Here is a 24,749-nt window from a genome sequence, read left to right on the forward strand (position 1 = left end):
CATATGCTGTGGTCTCCTATCCTATTGGGTAGGAGCTGGTCTACATCGCTGCTTAAGGCGATGTAACTTAGTCACTCAGGGGTGTGAAAAAGACACCTTTCTGAGAGATGCAAGTAACATTGACTTAAGCGCTGTCCATACTGGCGCTATGTCGCCAGGGGATGCTCTCCCACTGACATAGCTTCCACCTTTCGCGGAGGTGGAGTAATTATACCAATGGGAGAGTGCTCTCCCATTGGCATAGTGTCTCCCCCAGACACCCTACAGTGGTGCAGCTGCATCAGTGCAGCTGTTCTGATATAGCACCATGGTGCAGACTTGGCCAAGGTGGAACTGGATCTTGTCCCAGGTCTTGCCTATTTGCTGTGAGAAAATCCTCAGCTTGATATAGTAGCATTCCCTTCGCACATTAAGAGCTTTGCAGTTACAGAAATTACTTTTTTCAGCTGCTCACCACTTAGAAACTAACTATAGGAAACTGGTCAGGGTGATTTTTTTTTTCTTTTCTTTTTCTCCCTCATCTAAATTACACTTAGATGTGTAATTTTTCCCCTCTCCCCAGCCCTTCTCTCTTCATCTTGTATAAGCCTGCAGTTCTGGCACCCTTCATGAATGCTCTTAACAAAACTAATCTGAGTATAAATTTTGCAAAAATTCTCCAGATCGAACTTTTTTTCATTTTGATACCTCTGCTAGGTAAAACTCTCTTAAATTCTGTTGTCCTGGGCTGTTAACAGTATTAATACAAAAACACACAACTCCCCCCAAACAGCTGTTCTCTTTCCTGTTAGAAAGACTGATCTATAGCTTAAAAAAACCAAAAGGTACGTTTAGCCAGTTTCACAAGTTGCTGCTGATGAAGACACCTCTAATGGGACCTTGATTTCTGTTTTTCTGTCTCAAGTTAAATAGCTCTTGCACCCTGGAGACTTCTGATATCTTAGTTCAGTTTCCTCTGCTGATGAAATAATAGACTTGGGCTTCATATCCTTAATGCTTCTATCCGTTTTATTGTCTGACTGCAGAAATGCTGCTTATTAGTTCAGTATAAAACTCTATTAGGTATTGTAGCGTGATCCCAAGAGTGTTAAGTCACCGCAGGAGTCTTAATGCAAGTTCACATTTATATTTGGTGTGATGTTCAGTAAAATATTCTAGAAATGCCCAACATCAGAGGCATCCATGCGCAAATTGGGCTTTCCACAGAAGTAGTGGTTGGCCCTGTGCCTCTTCTCCCCCCATCCTATAAATAGAAAACCATCTACTTCCTATAATTGCACCTCTTATTGAGAGAGAATGCAAACTGCCAGCTATGCTTATAGATTTATTATATGTTGACTGGCCTTGGCCATGCTCTTGGGCTTTCTTCGCCACATCCAGCATCCAAACATGGAGGTTACAGCTTTATGCTATCTGGCTTCCTCTTCATGCTTTTGTTTCCTGCAGATTAGGAGGAGTCCAAGTCAATATGGTTTTATGCATGTGTAAGTGGGGAAATAGTCCCGCTATTGTGGGGAACTTTCCTGGCTTCTGCACTTACCCCGGTGAAGTGGGCTAGCGAAAGGATCTGAGTCCTCGCTCCCACTTCCTTTACCCAGTGACCTCCCTGCCCTTGAGGACTCCCCTTCCACTCTCCTGTTTGACAGAGTCCTCGTAACCCCAACAAGGCTGGGCCCAGGATTCCTGGGGGGCTCGACCCCCCCCCCAATCCTGCTGCAGTCACCTAGGACAGGGGCTAGGGTGTCCCCACTCCGGGGTACTCTCTCTGCACTGGGCACCCACTGACCATTACATACAATTTAAAGCAAATGCAAATTATTTAATCAACAATAAATTTTAAAAAGAATAAGGAAAAATGGGAAAGGTTAAAGGAAACACATCACCCCGCTCTGTGGCAGGGAACATCACAAACAGTGTCTCTGGAATGTCAGGGCAGTTCACAGTCTGTTCCTTGTAAGTCCCAGGCCTTCTGCTCAGGCCCTGGCTGTGCTGCAGGGATGCTGTGGGTTGGACACTTGCTCTGGTGGTGGCCACACGCTCTCAGGCTCTAAGTGGTAGGACCCTTCTTCCCAGTGTCGCCCCTGCCCTGTCGGGGTTATGATCCAAGCCTGGCCTGCAGAGCCCCTTAGCTGAGGCATCTCCCTGTGCTGGGCCCGCTGCACAGGGTCCCCCTCGCGCTCCCCAGCTGCTCACTGCACCCAGCTCCGGACTGCTCCAGCCCCAGCTCCATCATTCTGTCTCAGCACTGCTGCTGCTGCTCTGCCTCCAGCTCCCTGGGCTGCTTCTTTGGCCCCTCTGCCTCTGGTTGCTACAGCTCTGCTCCCAGGACAGGTCTGCTCTGCAGGCTGCTTCTGTGACTCTGCTCCCAGCCTGACCTGCTCCCTGGGCTGCTTTCTGGCCCCTCTGGCTCTGATTGCTGCAGCTCTGCTCCCAGGGGAAGTTTGCTCTCTCTGGGCTGTGCCTCTGGCTTTGGGGCTGCAGGTCTGCTCTCTCTGGATCTGGCCCAGCTCTGCTCCCCAGCTCAGCTTGGTCCCCTGCTTTCTCCTTAGCTTGGCCCCACTCTGTCTGACCCAGGCAATTCCAGCTCACACGGAGGACAGGACCGCCCTGGCCTCCTGACTCCCTGATTAGCCTGCCCGCCATGGCATTCAGGCTGACCTGGAGCATTGGCCTCTCCCCATTGTTTCTGGGGGCTGTCAGTCTCAGGGTTCTGATTCCCCATCGACCCTTCCCCCTTTTTAGTACTGGGAGCTAGCAACTAAAACACCCCCACTAAATGTTAGTAAGGGGGCAACAGTCCCCTTACACATGGTAAAACAATGTAAGGCCTTCGAGGATTGAAATTTTGGGAATTTGTTTGAGGGGTTTTTGGTCTCTGCATACTTTTGTCTTGTCCCTGTGAGTGCCTCTGGTGAGTGACTCTTTTGCATCTTTCTGGTGAGTGCCTCTGGGATGAGGCCCTTACTGAGCCAGCTGGAACGCACAATTGAGCTCAACTCCAGTTAACACTGCTGTGGTTCAGTGCCCCTCCCAAGTAGACTGTCCTACCTTGTTATGTGGATGATGGGATGCACAAGTAAAAGTAAGGGGAAAACCAAGAGCTGCCATAAGTCTAAATTTCAGAGAAGGGACCACTCCCTTTACCACTCACCTTTCTTGAATCTTCGCTAGTTTATGCAGGATCCTCGATCCCTTTATACTGTTGCTTTGTCCTGGAGGCCTCTCTGGGTTTACTAATTTTGTTTCAAGATCATGGTCCCTGGTGGTGGGCATGTGTTAATTTGTAGATGTGGCAAGTGGAGGTATATAACCTCCCTTTCTTCAGGGGGAGGTTACACTTATCCTTCCTAGTTTAAGGTTGGACTGGACAGAGTATGTATCTCCTTCAGGTCCAAGCGCTCCTGGTTTTCACACCTGATGACCCTAGCTGTCAGACATACCATTTGATGCTGGGAACTCAAGTCATAATGTCCCTAGGTCTGCTCCTGTCCGTTATTCCAGAGCCCGGGTGTGCTTGATCCACAAACGCTAGAGTAAGATTCATTTGATTAAGTATTTTGAGCAGAGAAGGGGTACTGTATTGGTCATACCTGTGTCACAACTGTAGTATGCTGATATGAGGCTGTACAGGTTATTTCTTCCATTTGACTTGTCTGTTGCATTCCCTTCTGAAAGACTTAACAAAAGATTTGTGCTCCCTTCAGAGTGGAAACCACAGGGTTGTTTTTTTTGTTACCCGCAGTGTCTCTTTAATTGAACTGGATTAAGCTCCCATCCTTTTTTGTTTTAAGATAAATTTATATTTTTGGCCATCTTTCATACTTTTTCCTATTTCTCAGCTGATAGTTCTCCTGCAGCCCTCAAGGGCAGTAGATCAGAAGTTTGATATTTAAAGTCACATTTCAATGACCATTTCTCATTTAGGAAAATTGGGGAGTTAAGGGCAGTGTCAAACATACTGTGAATTCCCTTTCCATGGGACAAGTCTCTGTGTAGATTTTTAAAAATTTTTTGTTTAGACTGCCTGAGCTAGCTTGACTCCTTTGTTTCATATTAACTGGCTCAAAATGGGAATGCCTGTAGGGCCGAGTGCTTAGTCATTGGAAATGTGTTAATCAGTCAGCCAGCAAACTGTAAACCACAGTGGGAGGGCATTCAAGCCTGTCCTTTTACAGAGCTGAGCATATTCTTGGGCGGAGATAGAAAGCCATAGTGAATGAGGCATATGAATGGGAACCTAATCTCATCTTTAAACTGGGAGCTTGTTGGGGTGTATGAAATACTGATCTTGCGGGGGTTGTTGCTTAGGTAATTTATATGTTTGAATAGTGCCTAGCACAACAGCATCTTAGTTCTGATGATGCCTCTGGGTGTTATTGTGACACACAGAATTAACTATCATATTTGCTCATCTTGTATTAAAAGTGGGACGTGTTTTCATGGGCTGAATTCTGCTTCAAGCGCACTCATAAGGTATGTCCCCTTAGTTCTGTTTGCACAGGTTGCTTTATAACTTGTCTGAAGAAAGTACAGTACATGTCTTACTTTTTCAATTAAAATGTAAAATTTTGTTGCGCTATAACTTCCTGCAATGTATTACTCTTAACGTGGTTATAACATTGATTGATTGGTTTTAGTCCACAAGGCGGAACCAGTGCTAGAATGTTTGGTGCCCTAAAAGTACTAACTGCACTTCCACATGTGGATTTTCTAGCAGACTTGGTGCATAAGAACTAGCCCAGTCTGGTGTCTACACAGTATTTTGGAGTAAGTCTCCCAGTTGGGTTGGCAGGCTGGGACTAGAAAGGCTCTAAAATTAGCGGTAGAGACAGCACTTTGAATTTCAGCTCAGGCTCTGAAGCTTAGGAACTGTAATCGAAGCCCCTTAATCTTCTCTTCTGGTAAGCTTTTTAGCTTGAGCTCTCTGAGGCTATCACTATAAGGCATGTTTTATTAATCCTTTTAATCACTCTTGTGACTCTTCTCTGAACCCTCTCCAATTTATCAACTTTCTTCTTGAATTGTGGACATCAGAACTGGGTACGGTACTCCAGCAGCGGTTGCACCAATGCCAAATACAGAGATAAAAATAACCATTCTACTTTGAGCAGGGCCGGCTCCAGGCATCAGCGAACCAAGCAGGTGCCTGGGGCGGAAAATGTAAAGGGGCGGCAGGACGTCGGGCTCTGGGGCGGCAATCCGCCCTTGGCGGCGGCAATCCGCCCTTGGCGGCGGCGGGAATTCAACGGCTGCTCCGTCACAGCGCGTTTCGCACTCGGCGGCAATTCGGCGGCCGCACCATCACTCCACCTCCGTGTTTGGTGGGCAGGATTCCGCCTCGCCGTTCGGCAGCAAGTTTTTTTTTGTTTTTTTTGTTTTTGCCGCATGGGGTGGCAAAAACGCTGGAGACGGTCCTGTACTTGAGATCCCTCTCTTTATCGATTTTAGGATTTCATTAACCCTTTAGGCCATAGCATTGCACTAGGAGCTCATGGTCAGCTGATTATTCACTGTAACCCCCAAATTATTTTCAAAGTCACTGCTTCCCAGAATAGAGTCCCTCATCTCATAGCCTACAGTCTTTGTTGCTAGATGTATACATGTGACTTAATATGCATAAATGTACATGTTGTTTGATTGGACCCAGATCGCCCGGAATCAGTGACGTGTCCTCTTCGTTGTCTGCCACTGCCCCCCAATTTTTATGTCCTCTGCAAACTTTATCACTGATTTTGTGTCTTCTTCTAGGTCATTGATAAAAATGTTAAATAGCGTAGGGCCAAGAACCGATTCCTTCAGTACCCCAAAGAAACACACTTGTTCAGTGATGATTCCCTGTTTATAATTGTATTTTGAGACCTATCAGTCATCTTTTAATCCACTGAATGTGTTGCATATTAATTTTGTGTTCCTCTGTTTTTTTTAAATCTCTCTTCATTTACCCCTCTTCCAAGAAAAAACTCCACAACTACATGCTTCAGCTTAATGAGTTGACCTGTGTTCCTGAAAAGCATTAATTTGACCTGATGAAAACAATCAAAGGCCAAAAACTTTCTGCCTGAAAATTGGAGAAGTCTAAAAACAGACACTGAAACTGAAAGAGCAATGGTATCTTTTATTTGGTTGTTTCTTTTGTTTGTTTTTTAGACCAATTTTAAAAAGAAAGTTATAGGGTTGCCAACTTTCTAATTACACGAAACTGAACACCCTAGCCTAGCCCTTTCCTTGAGGCCCCGCCCGCACTACATTCCTCCTTTCTCGGTGGCTCAGTCTCCCCAACCCTTACTCACTTTCACTGAGCTGGGGCAGGGGGTTGGGATGCTGTAAGGGGTGAGGGAGCTAACTGGAGGTGCGGGCTCCGAGGTGGGGCCAGAAATGAGGGCTTCAGGGTGCGGGAGGGGGCTCCATCTGCGGGTTCGGGCTCTGAGTTGGGGTGAAGGGTGTGGGGTGCAGGAGGGTGCTCTCAGTTGGGGATTAGGGGTTTGGAGGGCGGCAGCGGGGGATTAGGGCTGGGGCAGGAGGTTGGGGCATGGGAGGGGTGCAGGCTCCAGGAGACGCTTATCTCAGGCAGCTCTTGGAAGCAGCTGCATGTCCCCCCTCCAGCTTTTTTGCCAGGTCCGGCGAGGCGGCTCTGTGCACTGCCGTGTCTGTAGGCGCCACCCCTGCTGCTCTTATTGGCCGCGTCGGAGCCGGAGGGGGGACAGGCCAGCTGATTCCTGGGAGCTGTGTGGCGCGGAGGCTAGCAGGGAGCCTGCCAGTCTGCTACGTGGCACTACCAACTGGACAGTCAATGGCCCGGTCAGTGGTGTTGACCGGGCTGCCAGAATCCCTTTTCGACCGGGTGTTCCAGTCAAAAACCGGACACCTGGTCACCCTAGAAACATGTTGGGCTACATGAATGATGCAGTAGATACTGAAGTGGTTTTGCACTTTGGGGCACTTGCAGGAAAACAAATGTGTAGTTCATGTTATAACATGAAAAATCTGTATTAAACTTTCATTCCCATAATTTTGTAAATACTACTGCTATTTTTTAGTCTGTTTTTTAAAAAAGAACTGGGTCTTTGCTTATTTGTTGGCCATTAATAGAACCTAGTTGCTTTTTCATTTTATTACTTTTTGAGACTGAGAAAAGCTAATTTTGAGCTCAAACATGAGTTGGTACAGACTTACTCAAGCCTGTCCTCTGTAAAATGGCAAGATGAATTACTAAAGTAAAAAATAAAGTTGTGCAATCTGTTAAGAGGTTATAGATTTTTTTGCTTCTTGCTAAAGAATAACTTACCTGCCATTTTTAGGGCTGCAAGAGTACATAACTTCATGTTAATCATTGGTCAAAACAAAACTAAAATTGAACGTGCTTAGCAATTAAATTCAGCTTGAAGGTCTAACCAACATTAAACACTTCGTGGTTGCAGAGCTCTACGAGCTGGATGGATAGACTGCATGCGTACACAAATGTGCACACACACAGAGAGAGTTCTGAAAATTGAAGAGACAATAGTTAAAAAGATAACATTAAAATTTCTAACTAATCTTTTATGTGTTAAATTATATGGAATTAGAGCAAAATATTGTATATGATTCTTCAGTTGATGTATTTCAACCGGTGTAGTTTAATTCTGAGTCCTGTTCCAGAGTCTAGTAACAGAAGCTCTCTAATACTGCAGTGCAGGAGAGACAAGTACAACGCCAGGTTTTATTCCATGCCAGGGCTGGTTTTAAAGGGCTTGGGGATAGCACATCCAGTCCCTGCAGTTGCTCAACTGCAACTCTTAACTGATTAAGGAGTGGCACTGGCTGGCGTTTTAAGAAGACCTTGCAAGCTCTGCTGGCTGGTGGATATAACATTGCACTCTCAGGGCAAGGAGGATTAAAAAGGTTAGAAAATTCCTGTGAGGTGTTGGGATTACCTGTATTTCTAAAGGAAGAAAGGATAGCTTTGGGGTGAGGGCTTTGTTTGTTATGTGAAAAATGTTTGTGGTAAATGTATAGTAATAGAATGAGAGGAGCTGAGTTGAAACCTGCACAGGGGTTATGAATGTATTCTCCGTAAGATGAGCTGAATGAAATGCAATATAGGAATTGTCAGACTGGGTCCTATCCAAAGTCCATTTCATCCTGTGGCCTGTCTCTGGCAATAGCCAGTACCAGATGCTTAAGAAGAAGATATAAGAATCCCACAGTAGACAGATGTGGGATAATCTGCCACCTGCATTAGTTCTCATTCTGTTCTCTAAGAGAGAGACATTGGCTAAAGACCTGAACCATGAGGTTTCATATCCTACTAGAAGTTTTGTTAGTAGTAACAACTTGGAATATGACAGGTTTCAGAGTAGCAGCCGTGTTAGTCTGTATTCGCAAAAAGAAAAGGAGTACTTGTGGCACCTTAGAGACTAACAAATTTATTTGAGCATAAGCTTTCGTGAGCTACAGCTCACTTCATCGGATGCATTTAGATGCATCCGATGAAGTGAGCTGTAGCTCACGAAAGCTTATGCTCAAATAAATGTTAGTCTCTAAGGTGCTACAAGTACTCCTTTTCTTAGTACACTTTACGTCACTCTTTTGAAATGTTTTGTTTTGACTGCTTGATTTAGAACAATATTAAACTTTGAATTACAAGGCTTTTATAAATGCACAATTTGTGCAGCTGCTGTTCACCAGTTCTACAATGTGTGATGATGGGAGACGCAGCTATTCCAGAATGTAACTAATGGGGAGGGGGAGAAGAAATTTTGTGCAAGAAACAAGATGAAGAAGTGTATTGTTAATGAATGATGAAAGTTTGCCTAGTCAGCTGTGGATGAGAACTTCAGGAGGAAGATTAAGGCTCAAGTATAGGAAATCTTTTTGATTACAACTGCAGATATGTTACCTTTCTCTAACCAGAGATGTTGGGAGGGGTGGTAGGAGACAGACTTTAAATTAACAATGATTTTATGAGCTTATTGTTTTGCTCTCCACTTTATAAAGGAGACCCCCATAATTAGGATAGTGCTTGGCTTTTTGTTATAATTTTTTTTGTTTGTTTTTGTAACCTCCCTTGCTATCTTCATCAACACTGAATGAATCAAACCACCTAAAGTTCCTAGGTATGTGCTCCTCTGCTATAGAACTATGTTTTTCTAAAAAGGCTTATGTGTAATTGAACAATATGTTAATGAGAGATATTTTACAAAAATTTAAGTATTTTACTTTTTGGTAAATTGCTATATTTTTGTTTGAAAGTAGTCTTAGAAATGGCTTAGCCTGTTACTTATTCTTGTAAAATGTAATTTAAATTAAACGTTACCCAAATGAAGCTCTCAAAGTAGTTTATTACTAGGACTGGCTCTAGGAACCAGCAAAGCAAGCACGTGCTTGGGGCGGCACAATTTCGGGGTGGCATTCCTGCCATCCTTTTGGAGGGGGGGCAGTTATGCTCTCGAAGCTTGGGGAGGCAAATTTTTTGCTTGGGGCGGCAAAAAACCTAGAGCTGGCCCTGGTTATTACAGTGTCTTTGTGCATTGTTTGGATGTTATCACATTTTGCTCAGGTGAAGAACCGGTTTTGGGGAGAAGGAGCAGAGTGTCTAGTATAGGACAAGAAATCCCTAGATGTGGCCTAGCTCTGGTGTTCAGAAACTCCTAGAGCACATAAGGCCAGGAGGATGCTGACACTGGTTTACATCAGATTTAAATTTCACTTATGTAAAGAGTAATTCATTATTTCTTGAAATGAATAATGTTCGACAGTCTACTCTTCTAAACTCACCATAGTTTAGGATCCTGTTAACTGTGGGCTTTGAACAACACTCAACTATTTTTGTTTTTACAAAAAGAAAAATTTTATAAAAAACTAAAATTTCTAGTTAACAGATGACAAAAGCTTAAGGGAAAAGGGTAGGGTGTATGTGAGTGTTTGTGTTTGCAGGTGTGCAAACTTATAAATGCTTTGTCCATTTAAAAAAAGGAAAAAGCTAGGCAACCCTAAATTCTTGGCTTTCAAATGTGTATCTCCTTAAAAATACTCCAGAATTCTCTAAGGTTCAATATTCTATCTTTTTATCCCTAAAGATGTAGACTTGTATTTATAATCTTAACACGATCATAAAGTCCTTTTTTCTATGGGACTGTCAGAAGACAGAAACATCTTTTGGTCTTTCAATACAGACAAACCAAAACAACATATTAGTTATACCAATGCTTCAGCTGAGGAACTAAGGCAAAGTAGCTATCACCTCTCTAAAAGAAAAGGAGTACTTGTGGCACCTTAGAGACTAACAAATTTATGTGAGCATAAGCTTTCGTGAGCTACAGCTCACTTGATCGGAGCTCACGAAAGCTTATGCTCAAATAAATTTGTTAGTCTCTAAAGTGCCACAAGTACTCCTTTTCTTTTTGCGAACACAGACTAACACGGTTGGTACTCTGAAACCTATCACCTCTCTAACCTCTTTACCAGGCATGGTCTACACTACAAAGTGAAGTCAATGTAAGTTGCATTGTATCTATGCTCAAATTTGTCTCTGGTTGACTTAAACTTCCCATGGCAGTGACGCAGTAAAACCACCTTTCCAAATGGTCTAAAGCCATGGTTGACCTACTGAGGTGTGAGCGTAGATGCTGCATGACATTTGTTGACGCTAAAAGTCCTCCAAGCAGCTGTGTCACAATGTTGTGTTCCCTAAAACAATGTCCACTCTGGTCACAGTTTTAAACTCCACTGTGCAGGGGTCACGGAGATCAGAAGCAGGTCCCTGCATGTTTTTGAAATGTCTTTGTCTCGTTGTCCATCTTGACGAGAAAAGCTAGCAACTTACCCGTGTTGGGTCCAACTGCCTAACTGACCTTATTGGCTCCATGCACTAGACGTTCCTGTATGGAGTAGACAGAAAATATTGGATCTCCTGGGTCTGTGGGGAGAAGAGGCTGTGCAAGCACAGCTATAGATCAGCCCTAGAAACATGGACATCTACAAGCAGATTGCTTGGCAGTTGCAGGCAAAGGGGTATGACAGGGATTAGCAGCAATGTTGTGTGAAAGTGAAAGAACTGCACCAGGGATACCACAAGGCCAGGGATTGCAACAATAGATCTGGTGCTGCACTGTAGACTACTTCTACAAGGAACTGCATACTGTACTTGGCAGAGACAATACCACCACTCCACAGAGCATTGTGGATATGCTGGAGGAATCTGAGCTAGAGATCTCTTCTGTGAAGAGTCAGGAGGAGGAGAAGGGGGGAGACGTGGCAGGGGACTCCAGCAATGCCCGAAGCCAGGACCTATTTGAGGTGTAGCCAGTCCTGCCAGGCGAGTGCAGATGAACCTGACGAAGGGGAAGGGAACTTGAGTGAGTATGTGTGTGCACGCATTTCTCCTTACAGTGTTTAAAGATGGTGCCGGGCCCATGTCTGTGTGTGTGTGTGTGTGTGTGTCTCTCTCTCGTGTGTGTGTATAGATATAGTGCCAGTATACGTTGCCACTTCCCTATACTCGTACCCATGGAATAAGGATTGAAATAATATTATAGCTTCATGCAACTGAAAATCCTCTTCTCTCTTCCCCTACTTCTCCTTTCCCCTGGCAGGGTATATGCATCGTGGCTGGAGTTGCAGAGTGCTATTGTGTGGAGGTGCTGCAACACTGAAGCTTTTAAATATTTCTTATTAGAAGTGTTTATGGGAATAACAGAAGGGAGTTTTTGAAACTTACTTTTCCCTCTCCCTTGCAACTGTAAATCTGATGCTATTTCTGGCACGGTGACCTTGGGGGGTGCCACCGTCATGCCCCTGATGAGGAGGAGAAAGAAGAGGACTAGAGAGGACATGTTCTTTGAGATCCTGCAAGCCAGCGCTGTATTGGATTGCAAATAAAGGGCTTGGAGAGCCAATATGACCAACAGTAAGGAGAGAGGAGGACAGGAAACAGGCCTAGGAGTCCTACCAGGACAAGGAGAGGAAAATGCACTAGGTCATAGTAGATCTTCTCAGGCAGCAAACCCAAAAGCTGCAGACCCTGGTTGACCTACTGGTCCAAAAATCAGAGTCTTCACCATTTGCAGTTCTTGGAGAACCACATGGCGTTACGCCCCCCACATACACATCAGTACTTGTACCACTCCATGCTGTGGGACAGCAAGGAGAACCACAGCTTTACATACGCTGACCTCTGAGAACCATATTTGGTGTATATGTAGTCACAACAGACTATGTTTGTGCACTCAAATGGATGTAAATGTTTACTCCTTTTCTTATTTAAAAGTTTCACCCCCGTTAATTTGTTAAAAAAAATTGTATAACATTGGATGTGGGTTTTTGTTTTTTGGGTTTTTTTTGCACATTGATTTTTCTGCACTGTTTTTCCATGCAATAGAAGTCTATTTTTGGAAAATCAAATCTTTATTAGTTTTACAGCAAATATTGCAGAATGCAAACCGTACTTGTAAATGTACACCGAGCGCCACATAATTGATAGCTTCAGGAAAATACACAGTCATAGCCATAAACATACAGTAATCACTACACTGTTGGAAGCACCCAAAACTCCAGCACAGAACACGACTGTGGCTGACTGCTAAAGTGCCTTATAGTGATACTGAGCTCCCTGAGGCTAACAAAGAGAAGGTTATAGAGCGGAATCAAGTCATGCCTTAAGTATCTACATGGGGAACAAATGTTTAATAATCATAGAAATGAAAGGAACCTTGAGAGGTCATCTAGTCCAGTCCCTTGCACTCCTGGCAGCACTAATTATATAGACCATTTCTGACATGTGTTTGGAGATTTTTAAGAGCAGGTTAGACATTGGAGATTCCACAACCTCCCTAGGCAATTTATTCCAGTGCTTAACCACCCTGACACTTAGGAAATTTTTCCTAATGTCCAACCTAAACCTCCCTTGCTGCAATTTAAGCCCATTGCTTTTTGTCCTATCCTTTGAGGTTAAGAAAAACAATTTTTCTTCCTCCTCCTTTGTAACAACCTTTTACATACTTGAAAACTGTATCATGTCCCCTCTGTCTTCCCTTTTCCACACTAAACAAACCCAATTTTTTCAATCTTTCCTCATAGGTCATGTTTTCTAGGCCTTTAATCATTTTTGTTGCTCTTCTCTGGACTCTCTCCAATTTGTCCACATCCTTCCTGAAATGTGGTGCCCAGAACTGGACACAATACTCCAGTTTGGCCTAATCAGAATGTAGTAGAGCGGAAGAATTACTTCTCATGTCTTACTTACAACACTCCTGCTAATACATCTCAGAATGATGTTTGCTTTTTTTTGCAACAGCATTACACTGTTGACTCATATTTAGCTTGTGGTCCACTGTGATCCCCAGATCCTTTCTTCAGTGCTCCTTCCTAGGCAGTCATTTCCCATTTTGTATGTGTGCAACTGATTGTTCGTTCCTAAGTGGAGTACTTCGCATTTTTCCTTATTGAATTTCATCCTATTTTCTTCAGACCATTTCTCCATTTTATCCAGATCATTTTGAGTTTTAATCCTATCCTCTAAAGCACTTGCAACCCCTCCCAGCTTGGTATCGTCCGCAAACTTTATAAGTGTACTCTCTATGCCATTATCTAAATCATTGACGAAGATATTGAACAGAACCAGACCCAGAACTGATCCCTGCGAGACCCCACTCGTTATGCCCTTCCAGCATGACTGTAAACCATTGATAACTACTCTCTGGGCTCTTCAGACTAGCAAAGAACAGTATAACAATACCATTGCTGGAAGTTGAAGCTAGACAAATTCAGACTGGAAATAGGGTGTAAATTTTTAACAGCGAGGATAATTAACTTACCTATTTGAACATCTTACTAAAGGTTGTGGTGAATCACTGAGAACTTTTAAATCCAAGATTGGCTGTTTCTCTAAAAGATATGCTCTAGGAATTATTTTGGGGAAGTTCTATGGCCTGTGTTATATAGGAGGTCAGATCAGATGATCACAATGGTCCCTTCTGGCCTTGGAATCTAAGAATTAACCCATTGTTGTATGGGTCATAAGTGATGATCTCTTTAGCACTCTTTACTGACTCATGGTGCTATTTAATGGTAGTTTTGGTAGAGCCAGGAAATGGAAACTTGTGTGTTATGTTGGGAAAAGCAGACTATTAATTTATCACTTTTGAGGGTCTCAAAGCTCTATATTTAACTGCCTAAAAAACATACTCCACTTGATTTTTGTATATCAGTAATGACAGTTACAAATGTCTTTCCTATAGTTTATCCTTGTCATGCATTACCTAAAACTCCTTATTGCGAAAAGTGCATTGCTTTATGGAGTGGTGCCTTTATTGGAACATCTGTTTTTAAAGACATGCACCTGGAAGCAGTATAGTGAAGAAAGAGTGTACTTTTTGAGGTCCAATCAGGAAGAATGGTGGGACAAGCCTTTGTCTTTGAGGATTTACTCTCATTCAGTTTTCCCTCCAGTGTGAGGGAAGCAGAAGGATAAGATTTCAGTGAACACTGCTGATCTAGAATGTCATGTGGCACATGCTATCAAATATCATATTAGTATATTTCCTCTGTTGAGGAGACTGGGGCAGAGGCAGTGAATCAGGTTAATAAACTTTTAGCCATGAAAATCAAATCTCCCCCTCCCAACCTCCCCTTTCCCCCAAATCTTCCATTTCAAATTAGCACAAGATGTACACCCTTTGAAGCCAATGAAGAGACTCCAGCTGACTTCAAAGGAAGTTTTATCAGGCCTTTAATTTGTGACAATCTCATAAGAACAACACGTCCTTGTAAGATTGGTTATTGCAATTCCTTCCTAGGAGGATAATAGTACTTCAGATGGTAGCAGACTGTTTAGCTCACTAATTTGAATGACCACTATTGTATTATTTCTGCTTTTCTGTTTGGTACATAGAACTTAAACTTCATGTTCATTTGGAGAGAAAAAAAAAAAGCAAATAAACTACAATGTAATACAAAGTTCACCTTGCCCCTTGCAAACAATGGGCGTATCAAAAGTATCTTACTGGCTGAGCAATTAAACAGAGTTGTGATTTGTTTGAGAATTCAGTTTAATTGCACAAGCTGGACCTTACTAAACTTTTTTTTTAAAATTGTTTCATGTTTCTATGAAAACTATAACCAACTTCGAGCACAGCTATATGCGATACCTGTGCTTCTTGGGGGACAAAGACTGGCAGGTCTGAGACCGTTTCTCTCTTTTAGCACACTGTGGGTCAATCTTTAGCGCTATGCATTGTCTTGTTTGTGCTTTCTTTTAAAGATGTCAAGAGAGGCTGAATGCAGCACAAAACCTCTAAACCATGCATTTAAAGCTTCCATTTAGTACAGCTCTTGAACTGGTGTGCTTTGGGAGTTGCTGAGTCCCATCCATTACTTTAACTTTCTTCACTTAGGAGAATTTCAAAACTCCTTTGAGTGGAATGATACTTTATAGCATGTATTTAAGTGTAAGGAGGGGCAAAATACCACCACAGTATAAAGCCCAGTCACCTGCTGACTTTAGACATAATGGTGGAAACCTTAAATAACAGTCGTGAGTTCAGGTAGCTGTCTCACTATAAAGCCCTGTGTGACTGTCCCTCACTACTTATCAACCTTTATCATGTCTTTAACAATGATGCCAACCGTAAGCCCTCTTGTACAGTTTATCCCACGATTATTTCCTGGCATTCTTCCATGCCTGCCCCCTTTGCATGAAAGAATCTTGTGCTTATCTGCACGGGCTCCACCCATTCTAAATTGAAGTCACTCTTGAAGACAGTCTCTGTTGTAATGCCTATAAGAAAACTACAGACATCTCCATCCTTGTAAACAAATTAGGATATGTAAAATACACCCAGTTCAATATCTGGTAATGTAACTGTCTAGAAGCTACTTGCCCATCCACTGTTTTGGTCATGTTCCCTGTTTAGTTTGTAAATTCTCTGGGTCAGGGATCATACTTCCTCAGTTTGGAAAGTACATAGCATGCTGTGAGTGCTGTTGGAAATCAGTAATAATAAAATGAAAAGTCAAAACTCCGTAAGCTTCGGAAAGGTATATAAATCCTCAGGCTTTTGGTTGTGAGGCATCCTAACTATGGAGGGGGAGGGAGGGGATTACAAGGAAGCTTTCCCTGCGGGCAGGTTATACAATCACAGCCTCTGCTGGGTTTCTTCCTTTGAAGCATGTGACTCTGTCTGCTGTCCGAGGCAAGATACTGGTCTGCTTTTAGAATGGACCTCTGGCCTTCCTAATCACATGGAAGTTTTAAATACAGGTTTAATGGATGGATTCACTTTGTCAGCTTTCTAAAACAAATTGACTAGGCATAATATGATCACGATAGTACAAATCTGTGAGAAATTCACTGGTTTCTGAACAAGCTACGAGCAGCGGGCGTCTCAGTTACAATAATTGAACTTTAGGGTCATCCACTATTATAAGGTGGTTGCATGTAAAAAAAAAAAAAAAAAGTGAAATTGTACATATGATGGCAAAACCAGTTTCAATGGAATCTTTCCCCAAACTGTTTGTTTGTATTACTGTAGCACCTAGGAGCCAGGCCCCAAGCAACATTTAGCTGGGCACAGGGCAAACACATAACAATGGGCTGCCATTCCATCCCACACATATACAGAAGCACAAACATATTCCCCGAGATTATATACATAACACTAAGTCAAACTTAAATGTCCATAATTTAACCTGTCTCTTTTTTCTTCATGGTGAAGGGCTTGTGGCCCTCTTGCCGGGCCCCTCCCTTGGACCGGGCCCTGGTAAAGTGTATCCATTTCCCCTCCCCCACCACACTTTACTTGGGGCCTGTCTAGGAGCCTTAGTCATGCACCAGGATGGTGTACAAACACAGAAAGACACCCTCCCCCCGCCCCAAAAGTGTCTGCCCTAAGGAGCTTGCAACCTAAGACGAGACAATAGGTGGACACAGGCAGATGGGGAGTACAATGAAACAGTGAGATAATATTGCTCAGTATGACAGACTGGTCTTAGCACACGAACCGCCTAACTGTTACCAAGGGTTTTGTAGGCATCGCTGCAAATGAGAGTATTTTTAAAGAGGGGTTTGAAAGAGGATTCTTTTCATGTTGCTGACAACCTTTTTATTTTAAAAAGGCTGGCCAAAGCACAGCACACAAAAAAAGCAGCGTCAATATTGATGTTTAAAGACAGTAGAATGTGTCCGCATGATCAACTGCTGTGCAAGGTGATGAGCTGGTAATCTGCGTTTTCAGAAACTGCCACACCGGTCTCTGAAAAGTTATTTTTAAGCTTTGTATCGGCCAGAACACAGAATGTCCTTTATTTCAGTGGTTTTCAACCTTTCCAGACTACTGTACCCCTTTTAGGAGTCGGATTTGTCTTGCATACACCCAAGTTTCACCTCACTTAAAAACTACCTGCTTACAAAATCAGACATAAAAATACAAAAGTGTCACAGCACACTATTAGTAAAAAATTGCTTACTTTCTCTGTATGAAATTTTAGTTTGTACTGACTTTGTTAGTGTTTATGTAGCCTGCTGTAAAACTAGGCAAATATCTAGATGAGTTGATGTACTCCCTCGAAGACCTCTGTGTACCCCCAGGGGTACACGTACCCTTGGTTGAGAAACACTGCTTTATTCCTTTGCTTTTGGGAAATCTGGGGGTGGGTGGGTTGGAAATCAAGATAATAAATACTTGAAATTTTGTACCATATCTAGATCTCACTTGCTGTTTCTGTGTGTTGTTTTTCTTTCCTCATGCACTGGTACTATTAAATACACATTATTTGATTAAAAAATAATAAAAATATCACTATTGGCAATTAATACCAAAATAAATGTCCTTTTCAAAATCACATGACCTTGTATTGAAGAGATGAACTTGAAATATGAGAAGCAGGAATTCCTGTGGAAATTCTCTGGATCATTTGAGATTTCAAATGGCCCTCTTATGCAAATAATCCTTTCCACCCCTTCTCCCCCTTTCAATATTCTGGCAGTTATATTCTTGCCAGCTTTTACTATGTCTGGACTAAGAGCCCTTCATGTCTCTGTTTGGCACTGTTCTCCGGGAGCTGAACTGTAGAGCTCCCTCCATAAGGCTTTCAGAATTTAACTCAGGATTGAAAAATAGACCAGACTCCTTCTATTCAGAGACTCTCAATTCTTTCATGTTTGGGAAGTAGTGATCTCGAATACCTTCAAAGATCACTTGTATTTGCATGAGTAAAACACCTTTCTTTTTTTCTTTCTTTCCTATTTTATTAGGACGAGTCTCGACTCCTCAGAGTTAAGGTTGTTTCTGGCATTGATCTAGCAAAAAAAGACATCTTCGGAGCCAGGTATGTGTATTGCATAAAAATTTATAGTACGGGCACCAGAGCAATTTTATAGCTGTTTATAAACACAGTGAAAGATTCTGTGATGTGATTGCAACCGATGTAGATCATGGGATGTCTGTTAGGAGGCTAGCAAGCAATTTAGTCTCACACCCTCTGGGATAGGTCCTCCCACACCACAGAGTAGTGTTCTCCAGTTTTTCTGCCTCTGCGATAAGTACTACGCAAGGAGGTAGCTCAAGTTTTGGTAGTGGTTTTAGATACTGTATTTAAAATGACTTTTTTTTTTCTTCCCCTCTGATTTTAAGAGGGGCAGAAGGCATGAAGGATGCAGTAACTCACTTTAGTTTCTGATAAAGCACCATTCCTACTATTGGTTTCAGCAGCAGTTGTGCTGGTAGGATTGTTGCACTGTGATTTATTGTTTTTGTTTGTTTGTTTGTTTTTTGTTTTTTGGGTGTGTGGGGGCACTGTGGTTAGCGCAGTCAATCTTATCTAGATGTCACTGGTACAGTTCCTGTGTACTCTGCCTTTTAAAAAGAAGGTGGTTTGAAGGGTTTCCCCACCCCAGTCCATGTGGGAGAAGACTAGGAAGTGTTAACATGAAAAGAGGATGGAAGAGACCATGCTGATGATTTTGCCAAATATGAAGCCTTCGCACTCCACAGGAAGGGCCTGTTTAATAAAATGCAGATTTAGTGAAGTGAAAGATTTATCAGGCTGAGTCGTCAGCATTTATGCAGCCATTTCACAGATTTTTTTTTTTTTTTTTTTTTCCCCGCCTGCTAAGTGTTTCAGGAATCACTGGAATATGCAGGCTCACAGTTCAGTTAGGGTGAGAATTACAGAAGTTTTTCAACTGAAGATGGTGTCTGGATGAAGAGAGAGAGCCTGCCAGAGGGCATAAGCCAATTTTCACACAAGTGGCTGCTACCTGTCAATCAACAGGTGACCAACAGAATGTGACCAGACCATGGTCTGCACTGATGGAACCCCAAACAGGGTGACAACTGGCAGAAATGACAGCTGTGGTTAAGTGTTTCTGATGAAAAAGTATGGAAAGGCTGCTTTGCTTACTTCCAAGTCCTTTCCTTTTAACAATTTATATATTCATTTACACTTTTTTGCTCCCTGCCTAGTCTTATATTGCATGCACTAAACCAGTGGTTCTCAACTTTTTTTCATTTGCAGACCCCTAAAAAATTTCAAATTAAGGTGTGGTTCCTTTGGAAATCTTAGATGTAGTCCACGGACCCCCAGGGGTCTACAAACCACAGGTTGAAAACTACTGTTCTGTGGTAACTGACAACCTTTCACGGATCTCTTAGATGCAGATTGCAGACCTCCAGGGGTCCGCAGACTATAGGTTAATAATCACTGCACTAGACAGCCCAAGCCAAAACTTGCAGTCCTGAAGGAGTGTCCACTTAAACGTAAAAACTCTCTCTCTCTCTGAGAAGTGATATTTCATGAACGACCATGCGAATTAATAGGATGGGCATATTTGAGAATTTTTGGAGTGTCCCTAGAAGGTAAACAAATCCAAACCTCTGGAGACCACTGATAGTGAGGGAGTGAATTCTAAAGTTAAGGATCCTTCACAGAAATCATTCAGCCAGCAACCCCCTTTTCAAGTCCCCTTTAAACTGAGTAGGTTCTAGCTCGAGTATCCCTGCAGACCTCAACCATGTTGCATGAGGAGAGAGGTAGTTTCCAAACCATTTAGAGCTTTTTAGGTTAAGACCCACAGCTTGAATTCCACCAGAAAAGTTACTGGCAGCCAGTTTAGCGGTGACGGTAAAGAAGTGGACTCCATTACTCAACTAACTCTAGCTTCTTAATGTATTAATGAGCCTCCCTATGATTATTTTGTGTTTCTTTAATTATGCAAAACTGTACTCCATAAGCTTGATTATCTAGTTTGAAACTACTTAAAAGCAGTAATTGAAGGTTTAATTACCTTTTGATTTTTGTGTGTGTGAATCTTGCAACAAACATTCCTTTGGTAGATGTGTGCAGAATGTGGTAAGACAAAGCCCTTTCTTTCTCCCCTAAAATTGCTATTTGAAATAGCTTTTGACTGCTGACCATAAGCAACAATAAAGTGGCTCATATTTAGAAGTGATCAGATACATAGTGCTTGCTGAGTAGATTAGTAGTAGTACTGTGAGTAGTGTTGGCTAACTTGCACTACCGGAGTACAACTGCTTGCATATCCCCCATTAGCATTTATCTCATGGGAGGCCTTTCACCTACTCTTGCAGCTGAGGGTGAGATGCTGCAGTAGCAAAGGGAAAAGGGGAACACATTCTGGAGGAGGGTGTTCTGGAGAATGGAGAAAACAATTTCCATTAAAAAAAAAATTAAGAGTAGAACTATATTTTGTTAACTTTGCGTTTTCATCTCTTTAATTTGGCCTCCAACATTTTTGTACTGGTATAGACAATGACTGGCTTCATGTATTTAATTGTCACAAATGAAGAAACTAAATCTGGCCAAGTTTTAACTAAATTTGACCATTCATGTAGTTTATTTAAAAAACAAAACAAACTAGTGTTTGGGTAGGCCAAATTCTCTTATCTTAGAGAATGTTAGTGTTGGGGTGTAGTGGCAAATTTAAAAAAATCTGAGGAAAATGAAAAATTCCTTAGCATACATGTAATTCTTTACAGGATACATGGGAAGGTTATAATTGAATCCCTGGCACTGTAGTATCTCATCAGCCAAACCTCTCATATTTAAGATGCCTTAATCAAAAGAAAGTCTTTTGCTGAAGAATGGATAAAACTCAAAAATCAGTGTTCTATCTGTGAGTTCAAATGCTTAAACTGTGTGAATTGGCAAAGCATTCTATTGGTATGGCCCTTAAATATTTAAAGCAACTTTTGTCTCAAGTCCAGTAGGGTTTTCACTAAGCTAAACAGTTGAAAACATAAGTTGGAGTATGTTTTTAACTTTGTTTGAAATAGATATGTGCTAAAAATGATATGATATGGCATCATACATTATCAATTTTACCGAAATGCTTGCACTGCTGAGCTGACAAGCTTTTCAGAAAGCTTTTTGTGGGAAAAAGTTTTTTTTAAATGGACTTGCACTTTCTGCTGATAGTTTTATAGTCATGGTGCTTGCCACAAATATCCGTATCATTCCAATGTAATTGTTAGGCATACCTCCCCTAAAAATTATCATGCTGATAAATTTGTGTTGTTAATCAATAATCAATGAGGAATGGAACTCTACATTACTTACGCTGTAGAACCTAATGTCAAATAAAAGTGGCTGGAGGAAAAGTGTGAAATTCTAAAGCTTGTTAAATTTTCTGAAGCATGGCATATGTGTCAGATCTCCTAAAATAGCACTCAAATAGTCATATCAAAGAGGGAGGTGTTCTGTTGGTAGTGGGTGGGAGGGGAACACGCACACAGCATAACTCTGTCGCCTGTTAAAAAAAAAAATTTTTTTTTGGGAGGGGAATCGTGATGGGATAATCTTTCAGCACTCTGTCACTGGTTCAAATCTTGTCAAACTCGGCAGCAGCTGAAAGCCATTGTGACATTTAGTTTTGTGAAGTCTGTGGATATCGCAGACTAGCTGCTGGGTAGTAAGTGTCCATGTCATGGAAAAGCCCATCATGGTTGCCACCCTTTTCGGCAGACTCAGAGAACTGAACTGAGTGGGCCACGTAGCCTGAACCATTCTCTTGTTCATAGGTGAGAGAAAGCACAGAGGTGGAGAGCAATGAATCAAAAGGGTGGAGGTAGGAACAAAGAGGGAGTTCCGCAAATTAGTTCAGTGCCTTTCTCCAGAAAGATCTCTGATAGTGCCAGGTTCTATTTTGCAGACTTCTGGTGTAAATGCGTGTGACGATGTCTATTTTGTATAGCGTGCTGAACCCACACTCCTCGTGTGGCCCAATCTCTGCAGTGCAGGAGTGGGGGTGCTCGTCCTCTCTCCCCCATTAAGAGGTGGACTGGTGGATGTCCTCTTTACCTCCTCACATGTGCTCCAGGCCTGCAGAGCCTCTACCTCCCCTTCTCCTGAGTGCAGGCACCTGGTGGGTGGACTCTTTCCTCTGGCTCCCCCATTGGCTAAGTCCGTCTCTGTCTCTGCCTTTCGGCTGGTGAGTGGAGCTCTTATCTGGGCAGCCCCACATGGGAAGGAAAGGTGGGGTGGGTGAAAGCAGGGGCTGTGGAAAGCCATTTAAAGTGGGAGGCATAGATTCTTTTCCTCCCACCCCTGTCTGATGCTCCTTGTCCCCTCTCAGGTGCCCTTTCCCATCAGCAGCTTGACACCTCTGGCCCATGAGCCCCTACAACCCCCGCCCCCCTTTGTAAAGGGAAATTATGCATTGTCAATCTACTAGAATTCTTTGAGGGGGGTCAACAAGCACATGGACAGGGGGAATCTAGTAGATATAGTGTACTTAGATTTTCAGAAAGCCTTTGACAAAGTCCCTCACCAAAGACTCTTAAGCAAAATACGCTATCATGGGATAAGAGGGAAGGTCCTCTCCTGGATCATTAACTGGTTAAACTTAGGAAACAAAGGGTAGGAATAAATGGTCAGTTTTCAGAATGGAGAGAGGTAAATAGTGGTGTCCCCCAGAGGTCTGTACTGGGACCAGTACTGTTCAACATATTCATAAATGATCTGGAAAAAGGGGTAAACAGTGAGGTGGCAAAATTTGCAGACGATACAAAACTACTCAAGATAGTTAAGTCCAAAGCAGACTGTGAAGAGTTACAAAGGTATCTAACAAAACTGGGTGACTAGGCAACAAAATGGCAGATGAAATTCAATGTTGATAAATGCAAAGTAATGCACATTGGAAAACATAATCCAAACTATACATATAAAATGATGGGGTCTAAATTAGCTGTTACTACTCAAGAAAGAGATCTTGGAGTTATTGTGGATAGTTCTCTGAAAAAAATCCACTCAATGTCAAAAAAGCTAACAGTGTTAGGAAACCATTCGGAAAGGAATAGGTAAATATCATATTGCGTCTATATAAATCCATGGTACGCCCACATCTTGAATACTGTGTGCAGATGTGGTCACACCATCTCAAAAAAGAAATATTGGAATTGGAAAAGGTACAGAAAAGGGTAACAAATACGATTTGGGGTGTGGAACTAAGGGGGGATATGATAGAGGTCTATAAAATCATGACTGGTGTGGAGAAAGTAAATAAGGAAGTGTTATTTACACCTTCTCATAACACAAGAACTAGGGGTCACCCAATGAAATTAATAGGCAGCAGGTTTAAACCAAACAAAAGGAAGTGTTGCTTCACACAACGCACAGTCAACCTGTGGAACTCTTAGCCAGAGGATGTTGTGAAGACCAAGAACAGGGTTCAAAAAGGAACAAGATAAGTCCATAGACGATAGGTCCATCAATGGCGACCCTATCCTCTGCTTGCCAGAAACTGTGAATTGGCGACGGGGTGGATCACTTTATGGTTACCTGTTCTGTTCATTCCCTCTGAAGCACCTGGCACTGGCCATTGCCGGAAGACAGGATACTGAGCTAGATGAACCTTTGGTCTGACCCAGTATGGCTGTTCTTATGGCGTGAGGATCTGCTGCTGTTGTACACATGAGCACTTTTGGGTGAACTGACCCCCGCCCCCCCCCCCCCCAAAAAAAAAAAAAAGGGCTCAGTTTGGAAGATATAGGGAAAACGTCACTCCATTATGATACACCCATCCCATACCCTTGCCACTACAGGATGTCACTCCCCGTGTTGGTGGGGCATCATTGCTCACAGATACTGGCTGTATATATCATGTGCTCTCTGGATGACTGAAGGCTGTCAATTTCCCAGAGCTTTCTTTCTGTCTCCTTTCAAAAGCGAAAAATATTGTGTGAGGAGGGCAGTCAGGTGACCTACACTAAATATTGATACACGTATTATCTCTGGAATGAGTGACTCATAAAGTGTTTAATGAAATGGTATTTTGAAAACCAGCATTAGAACCGCATAATTACAGTCAGAGTAGCTGATAAGCTACTTCAGGGTTGTCACAGCAGTATTTAATACTGGGGCACAATAATGTGAACACTACTGTGTGCCTATGAAAGGTGCCTTACAAAACATGTTACATCTTATATATACAACCATCTCAATGGGCTTTCTTTTAAGTATTTAATATCAGGAATTACTGCTATGGGTCATCTTAATTCTAGACATTAAAAATGATCACTTGCGAATTGTTGGAGTTTGAAAGTCCTCTTTTTTTTCCACTGATTACTTCTGAAGAAAATCACTATCATTTGGAGTACTTGAGAAAGTATTTTAAAACAAAAGTTGGACTCCACAATTTTTTTTTTCCCTTAAATGAAAAACTGTAACTGCTTTTGGTCTGTGGTATTGCAGTTAGGCTGTAATTCAGGATATTGGAGAGCTGTTCAGTTAAGGTGACCCATTGTACAAAAAAAATA

General features: G+C 42.4%; 1 protein-coding gene across 9 annotated transcripts in view; it reads left to right on the forward strand.

The window, feature by feature from the left end:
• The window catches only part of NEDD4L (NEDD4 like E3 ubiquitin protein ligase), a 364,715-nt gene that overhangs the window by 64,188 nt on the left and 275,778 nt on the right, over positions 1–24,749 (forward strand). For 4 of the 9 annotated variants that reach the window (XM_037902588.2, XM_037902589.2, XM_037902590.2 and 1 more), the window contains exon 2: positions 18,230–18,303. The exons of 1 other annotated variant lie outside the window; for it this stretch is intronic. In XM_037902588.2, coding sequence (XP_037758516.1) covers positions 18,230–18,303 — 74 coding nt within the window. Of the gene's footprint in view, positions 1–4,248; positions 4,474–7,571; positions 7,882–11,132; positions 11,337–18,229; positions 18,304–24,749 lie in introns of those variants that run through there. 4 more of the 9 variants (XM_043546258.1, XM_043546256.1, XM_037902592.2 and 1 more) reach the window with 4 other exon arrangements.

The sequence above is a fragment of the Chelonia mydas genome, chromosome 5 (genome assembly GCF_015237465.2).
Source record: "Chelonia mydas isolate rCheMyd1 chromosome 5, rCheMyd1.pri.v2, whole genome shotgun sequence".
NCBI classification, from domain to species: domain Eukaryota; kingdom Metazoa; phylum Chordata; order Testudines; family Cheloniidae; genus Chelonia; species Chelonia mydas.